General features: G+C 35.7%; 1 protein-coding gene across 1 annotated transcript in view; it reads right to left on the bottom strand.

The window, feature by feature from the left end:
* Positions 1 to 17640, bottom strand: part of focad (focadhesin) — a 93731-nt gene that overhangs the window by 10783 nt on the left and 65308 nt on the right. The window contains exons 27-35 of the mRNA XM_088913231.1: positions 16760 to 16998; positions 15564 to 15653; positions 14475 to 14622; positions 9851 to 9970; positions 8043 to 8165; positions 7698 to 7775; positions 2804 to 2875; positions 1900 to 2002; positions 1086 to 1166 (exon numbers count right to left, since the gene is read on the bottom strand). Of these exons, the coding sequence (XP_088769357.1) occupies positions 1086 to 1166; positions 1900 to 2002; positions 2804 to 2875; positions 7698 to 7775; positions 8043 to 8165; positions 9851 to 9970; positions 14475 to 14622; positions 15564 to 15653; positions 16760 to 16998 (1054 nt within the window). The remainder of the gene's footprint in view (positions 1 to 1085; positions 1167 to 1899; positions 2003 to 2803; positions 2876 to 7697; positions 7776 to 8042; positions 8166 to 9850; positions 9971 to 14474; positions 14623 to 15563; positions 15654 to 16759; positions 16999 to 17640) is intronic.

Below are 17640 nucleotides of genomic sequence, written 5' to 3'. Positions count from 1 at the left end.
CACAGACTAGATGTGAGCCACCAATCTTGGGAGAATACGGCTGACCTTGTGTTCTGAATGAACACTATTAATAGTTAAGTTATGTGGGAGCCATACTCAGACTTTCAAAGTTTTAAAACTGTTTTACCTCGCACAAGGTAAGATATCATCTTTACTATGAAAACTGTGTGAGGCTTCAAGGGACCATGCCTTTAAAAGTGGTAGCCCCATATCATTGGAATACTCTCATGGTGATATTAAAATGCAGCCTCTGTCAAGGTTTTTAAATCTTGCTTTAAAACTTACATCTTTTCAATGGTTTTTAAATCGTATTCTATTTTTTAAAATTTCTCAGATATACAGATATACAGTGTAATTGTTTTCAATGTATTGCATTATTATTAATAATAATACTTAATAATTGCTTATACTTATATAGCACTCTTCTGGACACTCCACTCAAAGCGCTTTACAGGTAATGGGGACTCCCCTCCACCACCACCAATGTGCAGCATCCACCTGGATGATGCGACGGCAGCCATAGTGCGCCAGAACGCTCACCACACATCAGCTATCAGTGGGGAGGAGAGCAGAGTAATGAAGCCAACTCATAGATGGGGATTATTAGGAGGCCATGACTGATAAGGGTCAATGGGAAATTTGGCCAGGACGCTGGGGTTACACCCCTACTCTTTTCGAGAAACGCCCTGGGATTTTTAATGACCACAGAGAGTCAGGACCTCAGTTTTACATCTCATCCGAAGGACGGCCCCTGTTTACACTATAGTGTACCCGTCACTATACTGGGGCATTAGGACACACATGGACTGCAGGGTGAGCACCCCCTGCTGACCCCACTAACACGTCTTCCAGCAGCAACCTTAGTTTTTCCCAGGAGGTCTCCCATCCAAGGACTGACTAGGCTCACACCTGCTTAGCTTCAGTGGGTTTCCAGTTGTAAGTTGCAGAGTGATATGGCTGCTGTTGGCTCCTATTAAAAGGTATAATTTATGTAAAGTGCCTTGAGTATGCTATTTAAAGGTGCTATTTAAAAATAAAGCTGTTTGAAAGCCCAACAAAGAAGAGTGACATTTTCCGTACCATACCTTTTCTTCCTGCTTCAATAAGGTAATCCACAGCCGCTCTGATCACACTCCTTTCAGACAAGTAGCCAAAATCAGGAGGGACTGAAAAAGATTAATATAAGGAGTAAATATGTTTTAAAAAAAAACAAAGAGACCAGCAATATCTATACATATTTAGTGAATGTTTTGGTTAACTTTGACAAATTCGGCTTGAGGGTTGCTGCCCGTTGAAAATAAAAAAAAATAAGTTGGTGCATAAGACTTGAGACTTCTTAATCATTTGTGTTACACTGTAAATTATATTTATTTTCACATATCTAATGGTGTTTATTGTTTCTATTTTAATGTATTTGAAATATAAGATGGAGATAACTAAACAGGACTAAAACTGATCCCATTTTGAAGTTCAACCTTCATATATTAGATTTATCTTTATGGCATTTTGGTTAAATGTATCTTTTTTCATCAATATATTAGGATCAATGTTTCCTTTTTGTTGTTTTGATAGCTCTACTACAAGATATTTCTTCAATAAAAGTTTCTTGAAAAATTAGCAGAGCGTTTTCTGTTTTCAATGTGATTCGTCCATGTTTGTTTAGTAAGCGTCTGGTTGCACAAAAAAGTTTAGATCTATATGAAGGGCCCTCCTCCTTGTCTGTGATGGGGGTCTCTCCACTGAAATGTAATGCACTCTATCTAAAACTACTGACAGATACAGTATAACCACCAAACATGTGATGAGGCAACATGATTAGCATGTTCACAAGAAACAGCTCAGGACCATCAACATTTTTTTTACTACCATAGCCATCATCACTACAATATTTCATCTTACCTGATGTTCTAGTTTGGCCTAAAGACAGGTTTGCCAGGTGAAGATGCCCCACAAGACAGGAGGCATTTGACTGCAGGCCAACAGCACCAGAAAAGGTAATAACCTGTGGAAAAAGTCAACCCACAGTTTTGTACTCAAATACTGTATACTGGTTTACTGAGGATCAATAAGTTAATGTGTGAAATTTTTTATTCCTCATTAAGACTATCCTTGAAACTCACCTTAATTAAATTAAATCTAGGACTTTTTATTTGCTAAATGAGTAGCATGTTCGTCAGAAATGGAACATTATGCAAGAATAGACTGCACCAATGAAGTAGGTCCACAACTGGGTGCTTTGAGAAGAGACCCCTTTTATCCTACCAGGATTAAATAAAATTCTATAAACCATAACATACAGTACTTTGCATTGCACTCTCTATTTAACACACGGTGGTGTTCAATTGATTTAATAGTTTTATTCCCTCAGGCTTTTACATTTAATAGTGTGTGAATATAGACTCAGTCATTAATTAGAAAATTAGTTTATTTTTTGAAGAAGACATATACTGTTATTTGAATTCTGCACATTGTTCTTAACTTGGCATCAACAAGATTGATTAAAGTCTATAAATCAGGAACAGACAGTAATAAGGAGGTACAACCAAATTTAGCACTTTCAGCCACAGTTTGAAGGACAAGTAAAAAGGTTCCAAAAACACATACTATGCAGCTATGTGATCTTTCTTACTGATTGATTAATGATCTATATCCCTCATGTAAAAAGTGAAAAAAGTGAAAAAAACTAGGACTGCTGCCAGCTAGAAAGTATGAATTACAATGAAAAGAAAAGCAATACAATAAACAACAACTCAAAGAAAGCAATTCTGCATGGACATCATTGAACCTTTAAGGACAATCTTACTTGGGTTATTGCTCTGATAACCTCATTCAGTCTGCTTTGCTGCTGAGGGGACTGTCCAGATTCAGATTTGAGCTGTGAGAGAAAACAGAGCACTGACATTTTCTGCAGAGCACAGACTGCATCAGCCTTTTTTTTCAAGTTTCCTTAAACCTGTGCATGTCTCTAGTTGTAAATAATAATAAATATTAACACTGGTATCATCTTCTGCAGAGTACAAAATGCCACGAAGTGCCACCTTGTGGTGGAAGCATGGGTGCATTGGTGGCTTCTTCCCCCTGAAGTACCAAAAAAGCTGACGAGGATGGTTTGCAGTTCGGAAAAATGAAAGCTTAAGATAACTGATAATACATATACCATAATGCAATCTTTATCATATTTCTGCACTAGAAACAAACTTTCACCAAGGAAGCTTTTTTGCGTTGCGATTTTCATGACTAATAAAAAGGTCTAACTAAGAGTTCTGATAATGGCATATAAAATAGAGATATCAACATCATTCAAAAGAAAATAAATACAGGGTAAAACTTTACAGCTCAATAACTCTTAATGTACTGTATCTTTAAAGAGTCAACCATAAAAAATGAGAAACAGATGAGAACAACAAAACAAAAGCCTTGAAGATTTAAGTGTCACAGATGCAATTAGGAACTTGGTCTGCATGCCAGAATATTTCTGAAAAGACAAGGTCAATAGCACCATACACTGGTGAAGCATAGACAGTGCATTGATTGAATAGTGCAAAGGTTTTGAAGTTTAAGAAGCCTATTTGCCTCAAGACAATGCTTTAACAAGTGCAATGTTTGATGTGCCCTGAACCTCCTCATTTTGCATGACTGAACTTGACTGAAACTCTGAACAGTTGTGCCCTGCTTGAATTGGCTCTTTGTGTGAAATAAAAAGCTTCATAACAGAGAGCTGTGGAGATTCGCAGTTTCTACTTTTCATGACTACAGAAAGGTTGCCGCTCAGAATGGCCGTGCCCACCGTAAGCTTCTTTCTTAACTGTTTACTTGCCTGTATCAAATTAAACCACCCCAAAGCAAGCTACATTGCAGTTTAGTGCAGAACTGAAAAACACTCTGTGTGAAACCACATTTCAGGCTGTTCGCCATAGGAACTCAGAATTCTGTGAGTTTGCACAACAGTCTCTGATAGCAAAAACAGTTTTGCTCACTGGCTGTAGCTGCCTACTGGGTGTTATGCATTGTTTAATATGTCCATTTAAGTAGAATTAAGATTCACAGGGTACTATATCCCCACATTCTGCAAAGTTTTACACCAAAGGTTACACACCAGCTGTTATGCTCAAAAAATAAAAATCCTTTTTCTGAGTTTTTTTGGCTATTCCACTTTGACTAATAAAACATACAAGAAATGGACTGTTAATTTTTCATAGGTTTAGGGGATATCTGAGGGCATCTCTAGCTTAATTTTCAGAATAAATTTTCATTTAATTTTGTACGTGTCACTGAACTGTTTTACCTATGATTGAATTTATCACTTGACAAGCTCATTGACGCTACAAGATAAAAGGTCAGCATTATCCTATATTCAATGGCAAAAGTACACTGTAAACACTGGATAAAGTATGTTTTTTGTCAGCACAGATAAAAAAGAGAACCAAGATGTGTGCATAGCTGTAAACTCAGAGAGAGAGTCTGCTATCTAACATATTATCATCAGACATCAGAAATACTGAAATTGGAGGGCCTCCTAAGAGAATTACACAGCTCACAAGGGACAAAATGCTAAATTAAAAATACCTTTAAATCTTTATAATTAACTGTTTCTTTAAATAATGGTGAAAAATTAAGAACAACAATATCCTAGGCTCGTAACAAGTGACAGCTTTAAAAAGTACAGCGCAGCATTACTGAATGTTTCTATGGAAATGCTTCCTGGCAGTCATCCAAGAGAGCGAGTATTTGCATTTAAATGGAAATATAGGGGAAGAAATGGACTAACAACTGGTGTCCTGTGAGTTTTCTATCCAGCTGAGAGGAGAGGGGCACTGATTGGCGTAATTTACGGTACAAAGCCTGAGCTTTACCAGAAAAGGAAAGGAGAAAAGCCTTGCAAGCAGTTGTTACTACTTCAGTTTCCGAAGATGTAAGTCATTTCAAAAGAAGGAAACATGTTTATATGTTCTGCATTTAAGCTGTCAAACTATGCACAATATAATCGTTTTAATTAGAACTTGATTATAATAAACCCATCAGAGTTAGAGAGCTTGCACATCAGAGCTTCACAAAACCAGTCTCTGTGTGCTTTAAGTACTGTACTGTAGCATTACTTCATAATTCAAATAAAAACATTTATAAGAAATCCTTTGTCCCCTCTGCAATAAAACTACTCAATGAAGGTATGTAAATATATTCCCCCCTCTACTTATTTATCCAACTATTTATGTATTACATACTGTTGTGATTTTATGTGACTCTTATGTTTTGCTTGTGTGTTCTGTACTTCTGGGGGAGAAGCCAAAGACAAATTTCCACAGCAGTGGACAATAAAGTATCAATCTACTGTAAGTTGTGAATACTGCAGATGGCTAAGCATATCTATGTGTGGGCATAACATAATTGTTATATTATACACAATTCTCATGGCTTAGCAAGGTGAGTTAGACAAAAGCTTTTGTTTCTCCCAGTGATGGAAAAACAATTTTCTTCATTTGTCCTTACAAGCTCCATCATTGACAATACTAAGATACGTTGCATTTCTTCAGCCTCTCAGTTTCAGAGCTATTTTATTTAATGCAAGCAGTAAAATGCCAAACACCCAAACCCACACAGTGGATAGTACAGTACAATGGGTAGAGCTCATATCTAACTTTACCACATTGTTCTTGCAATATTTGACTATTAGCACTATGCTATAAGTGACCATCTACAGACAGTGGTGTCTAAGAATATCTCCCAAGGGAGGTAAACTGTGCAGACCAGTTATGGTTCTGTAATGTGGATTAATGTATAATACAATCTAGGTGAATGAGCTCAAGCTGATCTCTGAACACCAGGAGAGAGACGTGTGATTCGCCTGGTCCCTCTTTATGTTATTTTGGAAATCAACCAGCAAGGGCCTCCTATGCTTGTCCTGCAATATGTTTTACTATTAGTGGGTTTTAATGATGGATTTACACTGAATATTCTCCATTTAACTGTTAATGGAAAAATGTGTGTTGCTCCAATCAGTGTGTGTGGTCAAGTGCATTATATTAATCCAGAATACATTATGCACTCAAGTGATTTTTTTTCAAAATATTATGAAATAAACAAAACTGCCATCTTAAAATGTGGAACCTACACAAGCAAACATTTGCAAAATACCACCAAGCATTAACTGAAGTAGCCGCACTTATTGATAAAAGTAGGAAATGATGCAGAAAATTCCACAGAACACCAGTAATCATATGACAAGGCCCTCTACAATTCAACATTATCAAAGCATTTCCTACTTCAATTTCAATAGAAAGTTTTGATGGAAACACACAGTGCTTGCTACCACCACTTTGAGGTGGTGTTCAGAGATTAAAACTTATTGTTGTTCTGTCCAGGGTATCAGTATCAGGCCAAGAAAGGCTCCCCACAAGTCTGTCCCACTGCGCAAGGGCAGACCAAAAGGACCATAAAGTGATACAGAGCCAGCAATGCCCTCAAAGACAAATAGCACAACAGGAATTCAAATAGGCATTAAAAGTTGGCTGTATTCCCATGACATATCTAAAATACTGAATGTTAGCTACTTTAATTGAGTTTGATTGTGGCCCGAATGGAAAGAAAAATTAAATTAAACTCTACTTTGTACTGGTGTAGATATATTAGCTCACTTTCAGTAGTGATGGTGCGATAATAAGGTCATGCAATATTTATGCACAGTGCATGACTCTCTGCTTTGCATGGACCTGCTCCTGAAGTGTAAGAGATCATCAGCAGTCTACTCTATCAATAACTACTTTTAATATCAAAAGGTGAATGGAAAAAGGAGGTGACAGTGTGCACTGGTTAATAGAAAGAGAACAATATTTTATGCATTAACAAAACTTTACTCATCATACCCTTAAATATGTGCACATACAGAATTAAATATGTTGTTTCCTAACTTGCAGTGTCAATGTATTGCATGGTATTTCTCTCAAACATTTTCATAATACCATGCTGCAAATAATGGTCTCTAGGCACCAGTTTTTAAGCTTACTTACTCTACTTGGAGTAGAAGATAAAGAACAATCTGGAAATAACGTTTGTCCCAACAAATATACGGTGCCCTGTGACTTATGTTACTATATTTTAAGTATTTTTGGTTATCTACCATTGACTACATACTGAGCCTTCCATTTGTTTGACAACTATTTAAACTTCTAGTTTACACATATTGAAAGTCAGTCATCATCATATCTCTATACTATATTGAATACCGTAATTAGATACTGAGAAATACCGTATTACATACATGAGTTAGTACATATCTGCAATGTTTCCTTTTATTGTTCAAATCCGCGTAACTTTAGCAACTACAACTGATGAATAATTATGTGTTATACTGTTCCTATATCAAAATAAAGAGAATGAAAAACAATGTAGTGAAAGTAAAACTCTGGTAGCTGAACAGACAGCTTTACTCAGAACAGTCAGAAGAATAATCTTGGCACCAGAATTACAGTCAAAGCTTTTGTCTACGAATCTAGTCAGGAAGCAAAAATATGTTTTACTGAAACTAACACTTTTCTCAGTTTTGAAGAATGTAATAAACAACAAAGTGTGAAAGGGCAATCAAAAAATCAAAGGACCTTATCTTCAATACATGTGTTGATTTAATTGAAAGGAATAAAAGAAACCTCATGTTTGTGATTTCTGAATACAAACCCAGTTACAGTAGTTAAGTTTACACTTACCTGAATTAGGGAACTTTCAGAACCTACTAGTGCCACCAAACCATTTACAGCTGCCAGACGCTGCATTGTGGGACAACCCTGAAAGCAATGAAACCACACCGGTCAAATTTAACTTAGAACGGAGTTGATGATCATCTTAATTTTTTCCCAGTTGATCTTTTTTAGCGTCCTGGATAAGTAGACTATCGGGATACATTAATTCCTCAGCTGGGAGCAATTCTTAAGCTTCTGATTAAATATATAACAGCCAAAACAATCACTTTGCTTGCTTTGAATGAGAATGAACATCATATACAGTACATTGGATTTTTGCAGGGTTGACTACTTAAGAAAATTTCAAGTTACCTCTGTAAGAAGTATTTTTATCCAAGCACCCAGGAGTCTGATATAGAAATCCTCTGCTTTACCGTGACCACAGGCAGACAGGCCATGAACAGTAATACCTAAAGACAAGGCAAACCCTGGTGTCTGAAAGACAAATTGAACGCTACTTAAAGACTCAAGTACAATATCACCCGCCTCAGACATCAACAATTATAAACAGGGCATAGGGAAAGAAAAAGGCTTGGGCAAAACATTTTAAAATATTTTTTTTAAGTGGGGACCACATGATACATTTCAGATAACACTTTCAGATTTGGAGTACTCTGTTTCTTTAGAGCACAAACATAAACCAAAAATATAAGCAGATATAATTGCCAAAACTTCTATTTACCTATATTTCATCTTATAGTATTCCTTAAAAACTGTAATTTAACAGATTTCAATAAAAAGTTAGGTTTAATAGGTAGTATAAAGTACTACTGGAAATCTTATATTTCCTCTCCTTGTAGTTTTTTGCTTATCATGAACTGAATTATGTTATGAAAAGAGAGTTGTTCTGTGCTACTATAATTTAAGCATGCACAATGGAAATCTGGCCACTTATTTTATCCAGTTTGAGATCCAATTGTGGAATGTGGAAACTCAGATTGCTCAGAAGCAAAAGAGCGTTGGATTTCAGTTTGATCAAATATTAAGACAATAAACTACCAGGACTATAAAAATACAGATCCCATAGTATTTACACAACATAACATTTCATTTAAGTGTTTAAAATCCTTTACAATAGATTACGCATTACTCTTCCTCTTAACATTGTTATTTATGAAATGCAACAAACAATCATAGTAAAGCAGCAGTAACAACTTATTCGGTTTGTCTCAGGTTGGTATAGTTGTACAAAGGAAATATATTTGCTCTGATGTAATTTGGTTGAGAACTTTTACATGAAAAATTCTAACAAAACACTGTGTAGAATACAAACTTAATAAATGACCATAGCATTAGTATACATATAATAATACATAAATATTGTACTGTACATGGGGTTACATTATTCAAATTGAATATTCTCAGGTACGTCTGGGCAATTTCAGACTTCATGTGACACATGATTATACTGTATATACGGATTGTAATGAATGATTATATGAGCTAAAATTGATATTGACTTCTGAGGTTAACAAGCACATGAGATTTGAATAGAAGAACAATAAAGGTTAATTGTGTCATTTCAATGTCATGCTTGTCAAAAAAATGAGAGGAATCAAATTCTAGGACACCAACAGACCAGATGCTTGGATTTGAATTGACAAGAGTTTTCATGGTGCTTGGATCAACTGTTCACTGTCTTAGAAGAGACTGACTAGCAACACATACCATACAGCTGAATGTTACGACATTTGCCCAGGACCTCTTTATCAGAAAACTGTTTCTTCACAATCACTTCCAAAAAGCTCAACTAACTGCAGAAACACCTTTTGAATTTTGGCACCATTGCTGCACTAAGGCATTTATGTGAAATATGAATGGCAATGTGACTTTTTCGTCCTTCCTAGGACAACAGGCCCCAGTAGGAAAGGTGACATTTGAAATGAAATGTGAATGAAACTACTCAAAAATGACTGAGCATCACAGTATCAAGAAAGACAAATTATAAGAACGTATCAGTGACATGTTAAAGGCTTCATTTTCTGAAGACATATTATGTCAAATTAAAAATATCTAACCCAAGTGTTTCCACTGGGTAACCTGCCCACCCCTTCATTAATGAGTTAGATATACAGTCGTCCCACAGGGGAAAATAAGGTCAATTTCAAGAACTAACGCACCTGTTGGCTTTTCTCCGTCATGAGTCGGAGATTGTTCATGATTTCCTCAGCCTTGTTGGCGTCAATGATACCAGTACTGAATGCAGACACACAGACACAGGCCACTGAATATGCTAAAACCTGGAAAGGGAACAACAGTTATAGGTCTGAGAGACAGAAGAGACAGAAGGAAGAAGGCAGACTTCAAAGTGTAGTTTTGTTAACTTACAGAGACTTTCTTTCTGGAACCAAAATTAAAAAATCTACAATTTGGAAAAGAAACATCTTAAAAAAGGTTTATTAGAACAACTAATCTCAAAACTAAACTGCAGGTTAAACTGAGATTTACAGTAGTTCACGTTAAAAACTTATATAAAAAATATATATTTTTATATTTTAAATATTCAAATATTTTTGAGCTAAAGAACCTTCATAGCTAAACCTACAGGTATACACTTTATAAAAGTTGTATAAAGTAGACACTTCATAATAACTTTTAACAGTGAATTTGTCTTGAATAGAGTAGACAATATAATATGAGACATGTAACTAATATCAGATACTTTCAATAAAACCAATATGATTTCAATAAGTTTGCACTCATGTGTAATTACATGGGAATTAATGATGATTATTAAAGAATTAAAGAGATGAATACTTTACATTAACTGACCTTTGACATTTAATTTAGGCAAATACAGAGTGTTACAAGCAGGAAGTAGAATCAAATTATTAAAGCAAGATAGAAAATACTGAGCTTGAAGACACTACCAATGAAAGAGACTTGGGTGTTTATGTTGACATCACTTTTTAACATCTCGACATGGGAGGATCAATAAAAAAGCAAAAATATTACTTTAGGTGTAGAATTTAAATCAAGGAATGTTATCTCAAAATTGTACAATGCACTAATAAGAATTCACTTAGAATTCTTTAATCAGTTTTGGTCATCATGTTACTAATAAGATACTGCTGCTCTGGAATCATTCCATAGAAGAACACGCAGATATATTATAAGGCCTAAAGAAATGTCCTAAACCGATAGGCTTGAATACAGAACACTATGATGAGATAGTTGAATATAATTATACCTCTGTAAGCCTTCAAATTGTTCCAGAATGAACATTTAGTGAATTGTTGTGCTCTTGCCCTTGCACCCCCCCCCCAAAAAAAAAACAAAGTAGAAAAAAGCAGCAGAGAAAAACAGGGAAGTTAAGGGAATCAATTATGCTTTTACTGCTCTGTTTCATAAGGTATCCTAGGCCTTCACATAACTCAATCCTCTTTTCTTGGAAATCCCCAATTTTAAAGCTAAATTTCTACATATTTCAATATTTCAAATGGTCACAGAAAACAGTGTTGAACTTCAGGGCAAAATTTTCTGTGATAAGTAGAGTCATCAGACCAAAGAAACCTCTGCCTGAATTACAGGTATGTCAGTGAAGACAAACTAAGAGTTAAACTGTTTTCATTGGACACATTTTTGACTAAAAGCTCTTTACTACTTTCCTTACACGCATTTGTACACCAGGAATTACTGTTATAAGTACAGTGGTTAAAAATGACGACATTACTATACTGTGATGTAACTTAACTGTCATATACTGATTCACTTGTCAATGTCTTCTGTTGCAAGAGTGTGAAAAACGACAATGAAATGGGTGTATAAGAAAGTCCACTTATTAGAAACTTGCAATTTCCTGTCCTAGTCTGTGTCACAGACTAAAATATAGTGGGGAATTTGCCGTCTTCTATAAGACTCGGAAAATATTTTCTCCTCCGTCAGTAACCAGGTACTGGATCCTGAACGCACTAATGTACTTTGTTACCACTGCGGTGGTGATAAAGAAGGACATTAGTGTGTCCTGATAACATAGCATGGACAGAGCTACTGTCACCTGAAGGTTAGAACCCTTTCTGCTTTGACAATGTGATCTCACCCTAATAATACAGGCTACAAAAAAGTAAGATATGAGAAAGTATATACAGTATGTTAAATCTGGAAATATTCACTTTGTACTTTGACTTCTTACATTCTTCTTTTGATTAATTTTGTTTTTGTTTTGCTAACCACATCAAGTCCTTACCACTTAAGACACCTTTCATTATCTTACTGTGATGACCCAGTTATCCATTAAAAAAGAGCGATGACTCTTTAAACCATTCATTTCATTCCATTACCTCTTACTGATCCGTGTTATTTTTGTCTCACCCTGGAATACAAATGTTAGGCATATGGTAGTGCTGTGCAGGCATAGTTTTCTAGTGCAGGAAAGGCACTTTTGGTTTGCGTCTTAAGAACAAACTGCAGCTCTCGACTTTATTTCTGGGTCCCCAATTATTTTTTCATTTAAAGTTCAAACTGATTTTCACATATAGAACTTATGTCTCCCTAAAGGAACAGCTTGAATCAAAGATAACAGCAAGGCTTCTCCTTCACATTATCATCGATGAAGAACAGAAAAAGTGAAAAGAGTAGTTCAGAAAGTTAATATTATTTCTGAAAATTACAATATCCTAATCTGAGCTAACTTTGATTTTATACAAAGGAGAAGTCTTTAGATAGTGGTCTTCAGCATGAGATTGGATGGGAGCTTATTAGTATTCATGCCCAAAATTATTCACAACACTTTGCTCTGGACAGTAAATTGTAACGGTGCCCCCTCTAAACCTGATGCGAGTGCTGTATTTGACTGTTTTCAGCAGAAACAATACGAATCCTATGTATCTCTCCTCCCATAATCTATTAATTTGCATAATTAAACTGCAAGAGATCAAGCAAGGAACATTTTTAGAAGTATTTTAATACTATTTAATATTTTAATATATATGTGCACACCATGTTTTCAACAAATTCCTTTTTAGACAGCATAACAGATAAGGCAAGGCTACAATAAAAATGAGAAGTTTTAACGATGAGAAAGGCTTAAAAAAATTAATGTAGAAAAAAATGACTGCTTCAGAATCAAGGACCGAGAAGGTTACTGTTAGGGATATAAGAAAGAATGACAGGAAGTGGAAAGATTCAGAAGGAAAGTTTACATTTGCTGGGCCAACTGAAAGGAAAGCTGTCAAAACAAAAACACTTTGAACAGACTAAAGATGCAATTGATACCTTTGTGAAGAGGTTTTTATTCCTACACAGTTTGTAAAAAAAGGCCAGTTGAAGTATACAATAGCACAAGATTTATATGAGTTCAAAGGACTATTATATTAGTTTGAAATACAAATAAACATATGGTATATATTGTATGTATCATTTTCTGGTAATAATTAAAAGATATGTAAACTAGTGTATTGGGGTAAAAAAGAAAAATACATTTGATAACTTAAGAATTCATCAAAGCTCAGTAAACATTCACATTAACAATTCGGTTTGCATTAACAATTCTGTTTTTGCCTCTTTTAATGTATTCCAGACATATTGAACTGTCTTTCCTTGGATTTTACGTGCATCTGCAGACCCTAGCTGTCGAATACCTGCTGGATTTGACTGCACCATATTGGAACCAGGTAGATAAATGTACTGTATTTTTTAACTAACTGCAACAAAACACTAACAAAATAAATAAAAAAGCAATACACAATGGTTATACCTACAGTAAATCTAATATTTAAAGAGGAATTTTTATATTTCAGGGTTAGAAAGAATCAGCATTGATGAGTGCATTTCAAACTGCAATGAAAGTAAAATATACACAGTAACATGTAAAACCTCCAATTTACATCAGAAAATAGACTAAATTTCCAGGTCTGCACAGCACAATGTTCTGCGATTCAGAACGAGGCAACAAGACTTCCGGTGATGTGAAGCAGCCCCATTACATAGTTAACAAGCAGGTTTGTGAATAAATTTAATTCAATAGAAATATTGCTCTTGACCTCAAGATGGTTTTAACGATAATTGGAACTTACTTGTTAAGTAAGCAGATCGTGCAGATCGTGCAGATCGTGCAGCGTGCAGATCATGTTGGAAACTTTCTGCTGTGAAATGTCTGCTGCACAACTTGTACTTAATCCACTTGTACATTGCCTTATATTAGTACTCAGAGTGACTAGTGAGCGGGAAGAACCACATCTCGTCACAATAAGTGGGAATTCTCAGCTTCGCCTGTGGCGAAATTAGTGGTTTGCGACAACATGGAGACTTACAGTATTTTCTCAAAGTTCACTATTTTGTGCTTAATTCAAAATTTTTTAAATCTTTCTATACCATCAACAAATTTATTTTGTTACCAAGATTTAATAACCAGTCTGATAAATTGGGGCTGCACTTCCCTTTTATTAACAGAATACTCGAGTACCTGGTACTCAGTTCTGTGGAAAAAAAAAGGTGTGTGTTTCCACAGAATTCCAGTTTAATTTATGGATGCACGAGTGAATTAGTGAATAAAATCATCAGTTTTTAAAAAGAAAAACTGAGAAGTTGTATGTTATAAGGGCACAAGACTTCTGATGTGTATAGTTATAAAGCCACAAAATTAATACTAATCCTGACACACTGCACACTACTGTAGGTCATGACATTGTTACTCGTGTAACTCAATTGAATCAGCTGATAATGGAATGAGCAGTTCATACTTTTTGCAGTGGTTCTATGTCACTGTTATGTCACAGACTAAACATGGTGCCCTCAGCACATTACCTCCTGCAGCATCCTGCCCTGACTGCTGCTGGCTTCCAGGCTGTAGAGCAGCTTTTCCAGTGTTGCAGCCACATGTACTCTGGACTCCGTCTGACTGCTGTGGCTTAACAACGACAGCACAAGACCAACTCCCAGGATGCATCCAGTACTGGGAACATTGACAGAAGAAAGAGACAAGTGATTGACAAGGCAGTCTAAAAGGTACAGCTTAATGCACACATGCTTACACTACCAATTTCACGCTCAACTGGTTTCCCTCATAAGGCATACTTTCGGTCAAATTGGACTCAAATAAGCAGTCCTAAGTCATTTCTGTGTGTTCCTTAAATTTTTTAAAAGCAACGGGGAATATTTTCCAGCAACGGAGATTTCACTGTGCTGTTTTGCAAAGATATGCAGTTAATTCAGAAAAGTCATTGGCAAGTCACGAAATTAGATAAGCACAATGACATGGTTTGAGGACTGTTTGGATTGCCAGCCCTCAACGTGACTTGATTTTCTGATACAACCAGTAACATGTAAAATATTTTTTTAATTTATTATTTGCTTACTGAGGCTCATGTGAACTGCCACATGGAGAACACTTTCATTTCATTTCTTGAAGTCTTCCTGGATCTGACTTGAGCCTACTCATTTGACTGGAGGTCATGCTATTTAAGCCAGTGATTCTACTATTATAATTATAGTTTCCTTTTTGCAAACGTAAGCATTTCTTATTCAGTGCTGAATAGTGGAGATCCTGCAATTGACTAACTCAGCATCTGAGTTCTCAGTTTTCAGTGTAAAAGCATTGTTCATGTAAAATGGCTGGAATCTGCTCCAGGACTGTCATAAACTATGGGATCAAACACAATAACCTCTCACGACATTCACTTATTTTTTACATGTATACATTTATTTATTAATTTTTAGAATTAGAAGAGATGTTCTGCATACAGATGTAAGCTTATTAAAACCGGGTCTTAGGTCTTATGTTTGCGTCTTTTGGGACCAGACCCAAAAGCACTGGTCTGTTAATTTTTTACACAGCAATAATGAGTGTTCAGCACAATCTGGGTGAATATTTAAATTTCCACTCTTAAAGCTCACTTGTATTCTAAGCTGGTGTCAAAAGAGCAGCCCTCCAGAACATCCAGACTCTTCATCAGGAAAAGGTTCATCTTCTGTCCAGAGATGTCACTATATTGAGAAAGACAACTATGAAATAAAGGCCAAAGCACCTTTTAAAGAGTTAAATCATTAAGAAGAGAAAGCAGTATTTCAGGGTACTCTGTCTAGAGAAGAATTGGGTAAAAGAGTAGTGATTGCATCTGTTCCACAAAAACCCTGGGTAATACAGTTTGTATATTATGCCTTAATGTAACTAACATATTTGGACAGAACATTCCAGGAAAGAGTGGTTTTTGATTTGAGTACTTCAAGATATGCAGTATAACCTCTGGTATCCATCTACCCACCTAGCTGAAAAAAGATATTCTGGTCATAAGTATGAGACTCTCACAGCCACCTTGCCCAGTTTTTTGTGGACAACCCAGGAAGCCGCTGCAAGGTAAGTTCCAATAATGGGAAGGTAGAAGGGATCCAAAATGATGAATTATGGGAAAGGGGTGTTTCTTAAGCACATTATACTTATACCATTTATAGTCTACAGGGAATAAAATATTATTTTTTTACAAAATATGAAGTCATATTTAGCAAAAAAAAACTAGAAGGAAAATTTATTTTAGTACTCAAACTACACAAAGGCATTGGCAATGTCAATCCAATGGACATTTTCAGAATCAACAATGAAATATTAGGCAGAAGACAGAAGGGTAAATTATGAGTGAGTGTACTTAAAACTTAGAAAATGAGGCGTTTGTTATGCAGGAAGGGTTATTTTTCTCAAAGAGGATGCCAGGCTTCTTTCAAGTGTCAATATGGATGCCATTAAATAGCAGCATTAAATGTTACTAGGAAAATAATAACCGGCAATTGAGATATAGTATATGAAAGAAATAAAATCCACCAATGGCAGCAATAAAATATTAAGCGTTATGCACTTCCTGTAGAACTCACCAGGTTGTCCTAATACATATTAAAAGAACCAATAAACTGTAAAAAAACTAAATCCGAAGTGAGGGTTATCAAAGGACTGGTATTGCCATGGTTCTGAATGCAAAATATAAAACATTTTTAAATCTGCCATAGTTGAAGTAATGATAGGAACATCCTGAATAGTTCTTGCATTCTTGTGGTTACAGGATGAACACAGTAAATCTGCTGTCTTTTTTTCAAAACCCCACCTAATCCGTTCTTCATGCAAACACGAGAGGAACATTCCCATGGCGAGTCCTGTGTGGAACTGCACAGCCTGGGACTCATCTGCATTCGGTCTCCCAGGCAACCCCATGGTAAGTGTGTTGAGGATTTCTTCTATGCTCTCCTTGTGGGAAGTTATCAACACTGGTACCATCAGGGATAGAGCCAGGGCAGCACAGGAGCGTGCTATGGCACTGGCTGCGTTCTCCCCGGAGTAAGATCTCTACAGAAGAAACAGCAAAACAACAAAACCCGCTGGGTTTTCATAGCTGTTTACATTACTCCAATCACCTTCAGCTAGTTGCCTTCATCTTCCTAAAATTCTGTTTTATCACTATGTGTACAATTTGTTTTCTATGCTTAGAACTAAAAATAGGTAGAAATATAAATAATAGAGAAACTGCTGCTAATATCCAACTGTCAACATTTGAGGGAAAAAAAGACACTTATATTTTCTTATATCTTTAAAATAACCCCAAAAAACAGTTTTTGCAGTTTTCACTTTAGTATAATTTTTGTAACTTCACAGACACCTGTTGTTTGTACCTTCTTTACTGAGCCTACCTCAGAAATACTTATTGCTATTGAATTAGTGATTGAGCATTGAGCTAAACTTTAGAGTAAAGGTACAATATGCAAAGTACATTATTAATGGCATGTAGCCTGCTAACAGGGTTTTTTTTTATCAATACAAATGTACCTTTCACTTCAGAACCTCAATAGTAAAAGCCTTCATTAGTGACAAATAATCTCCAAATAGCCCTGTTTTATCTTATTTTATACTATACTGTGGTTGTCCTGGAAGGAGCTCCTAAAATTAATTTGGATTTTATGCCTAGGGGAACATTTTACCAATAAATCGTTA

This window comes from Atractosteus spatula, chromosome 1 (genome assembly GCF_055471065.1).
Source record: "Atractosteus spatula isolate fAtrSpa1 chromosome 1, fAtrSpa1.hap1, whole genome shotgun sequence".
NCBI lineage: Eukaryota > Metazoa > Chordata > Actinopteri > Semionotiformes > Lepisosteidae > Atractosteus > Atractosteus spatula.
Note: the sequence above shows the minus strand (reverse complement) of the source record. Positions and strands in the feature narration are given on the sequence as shown.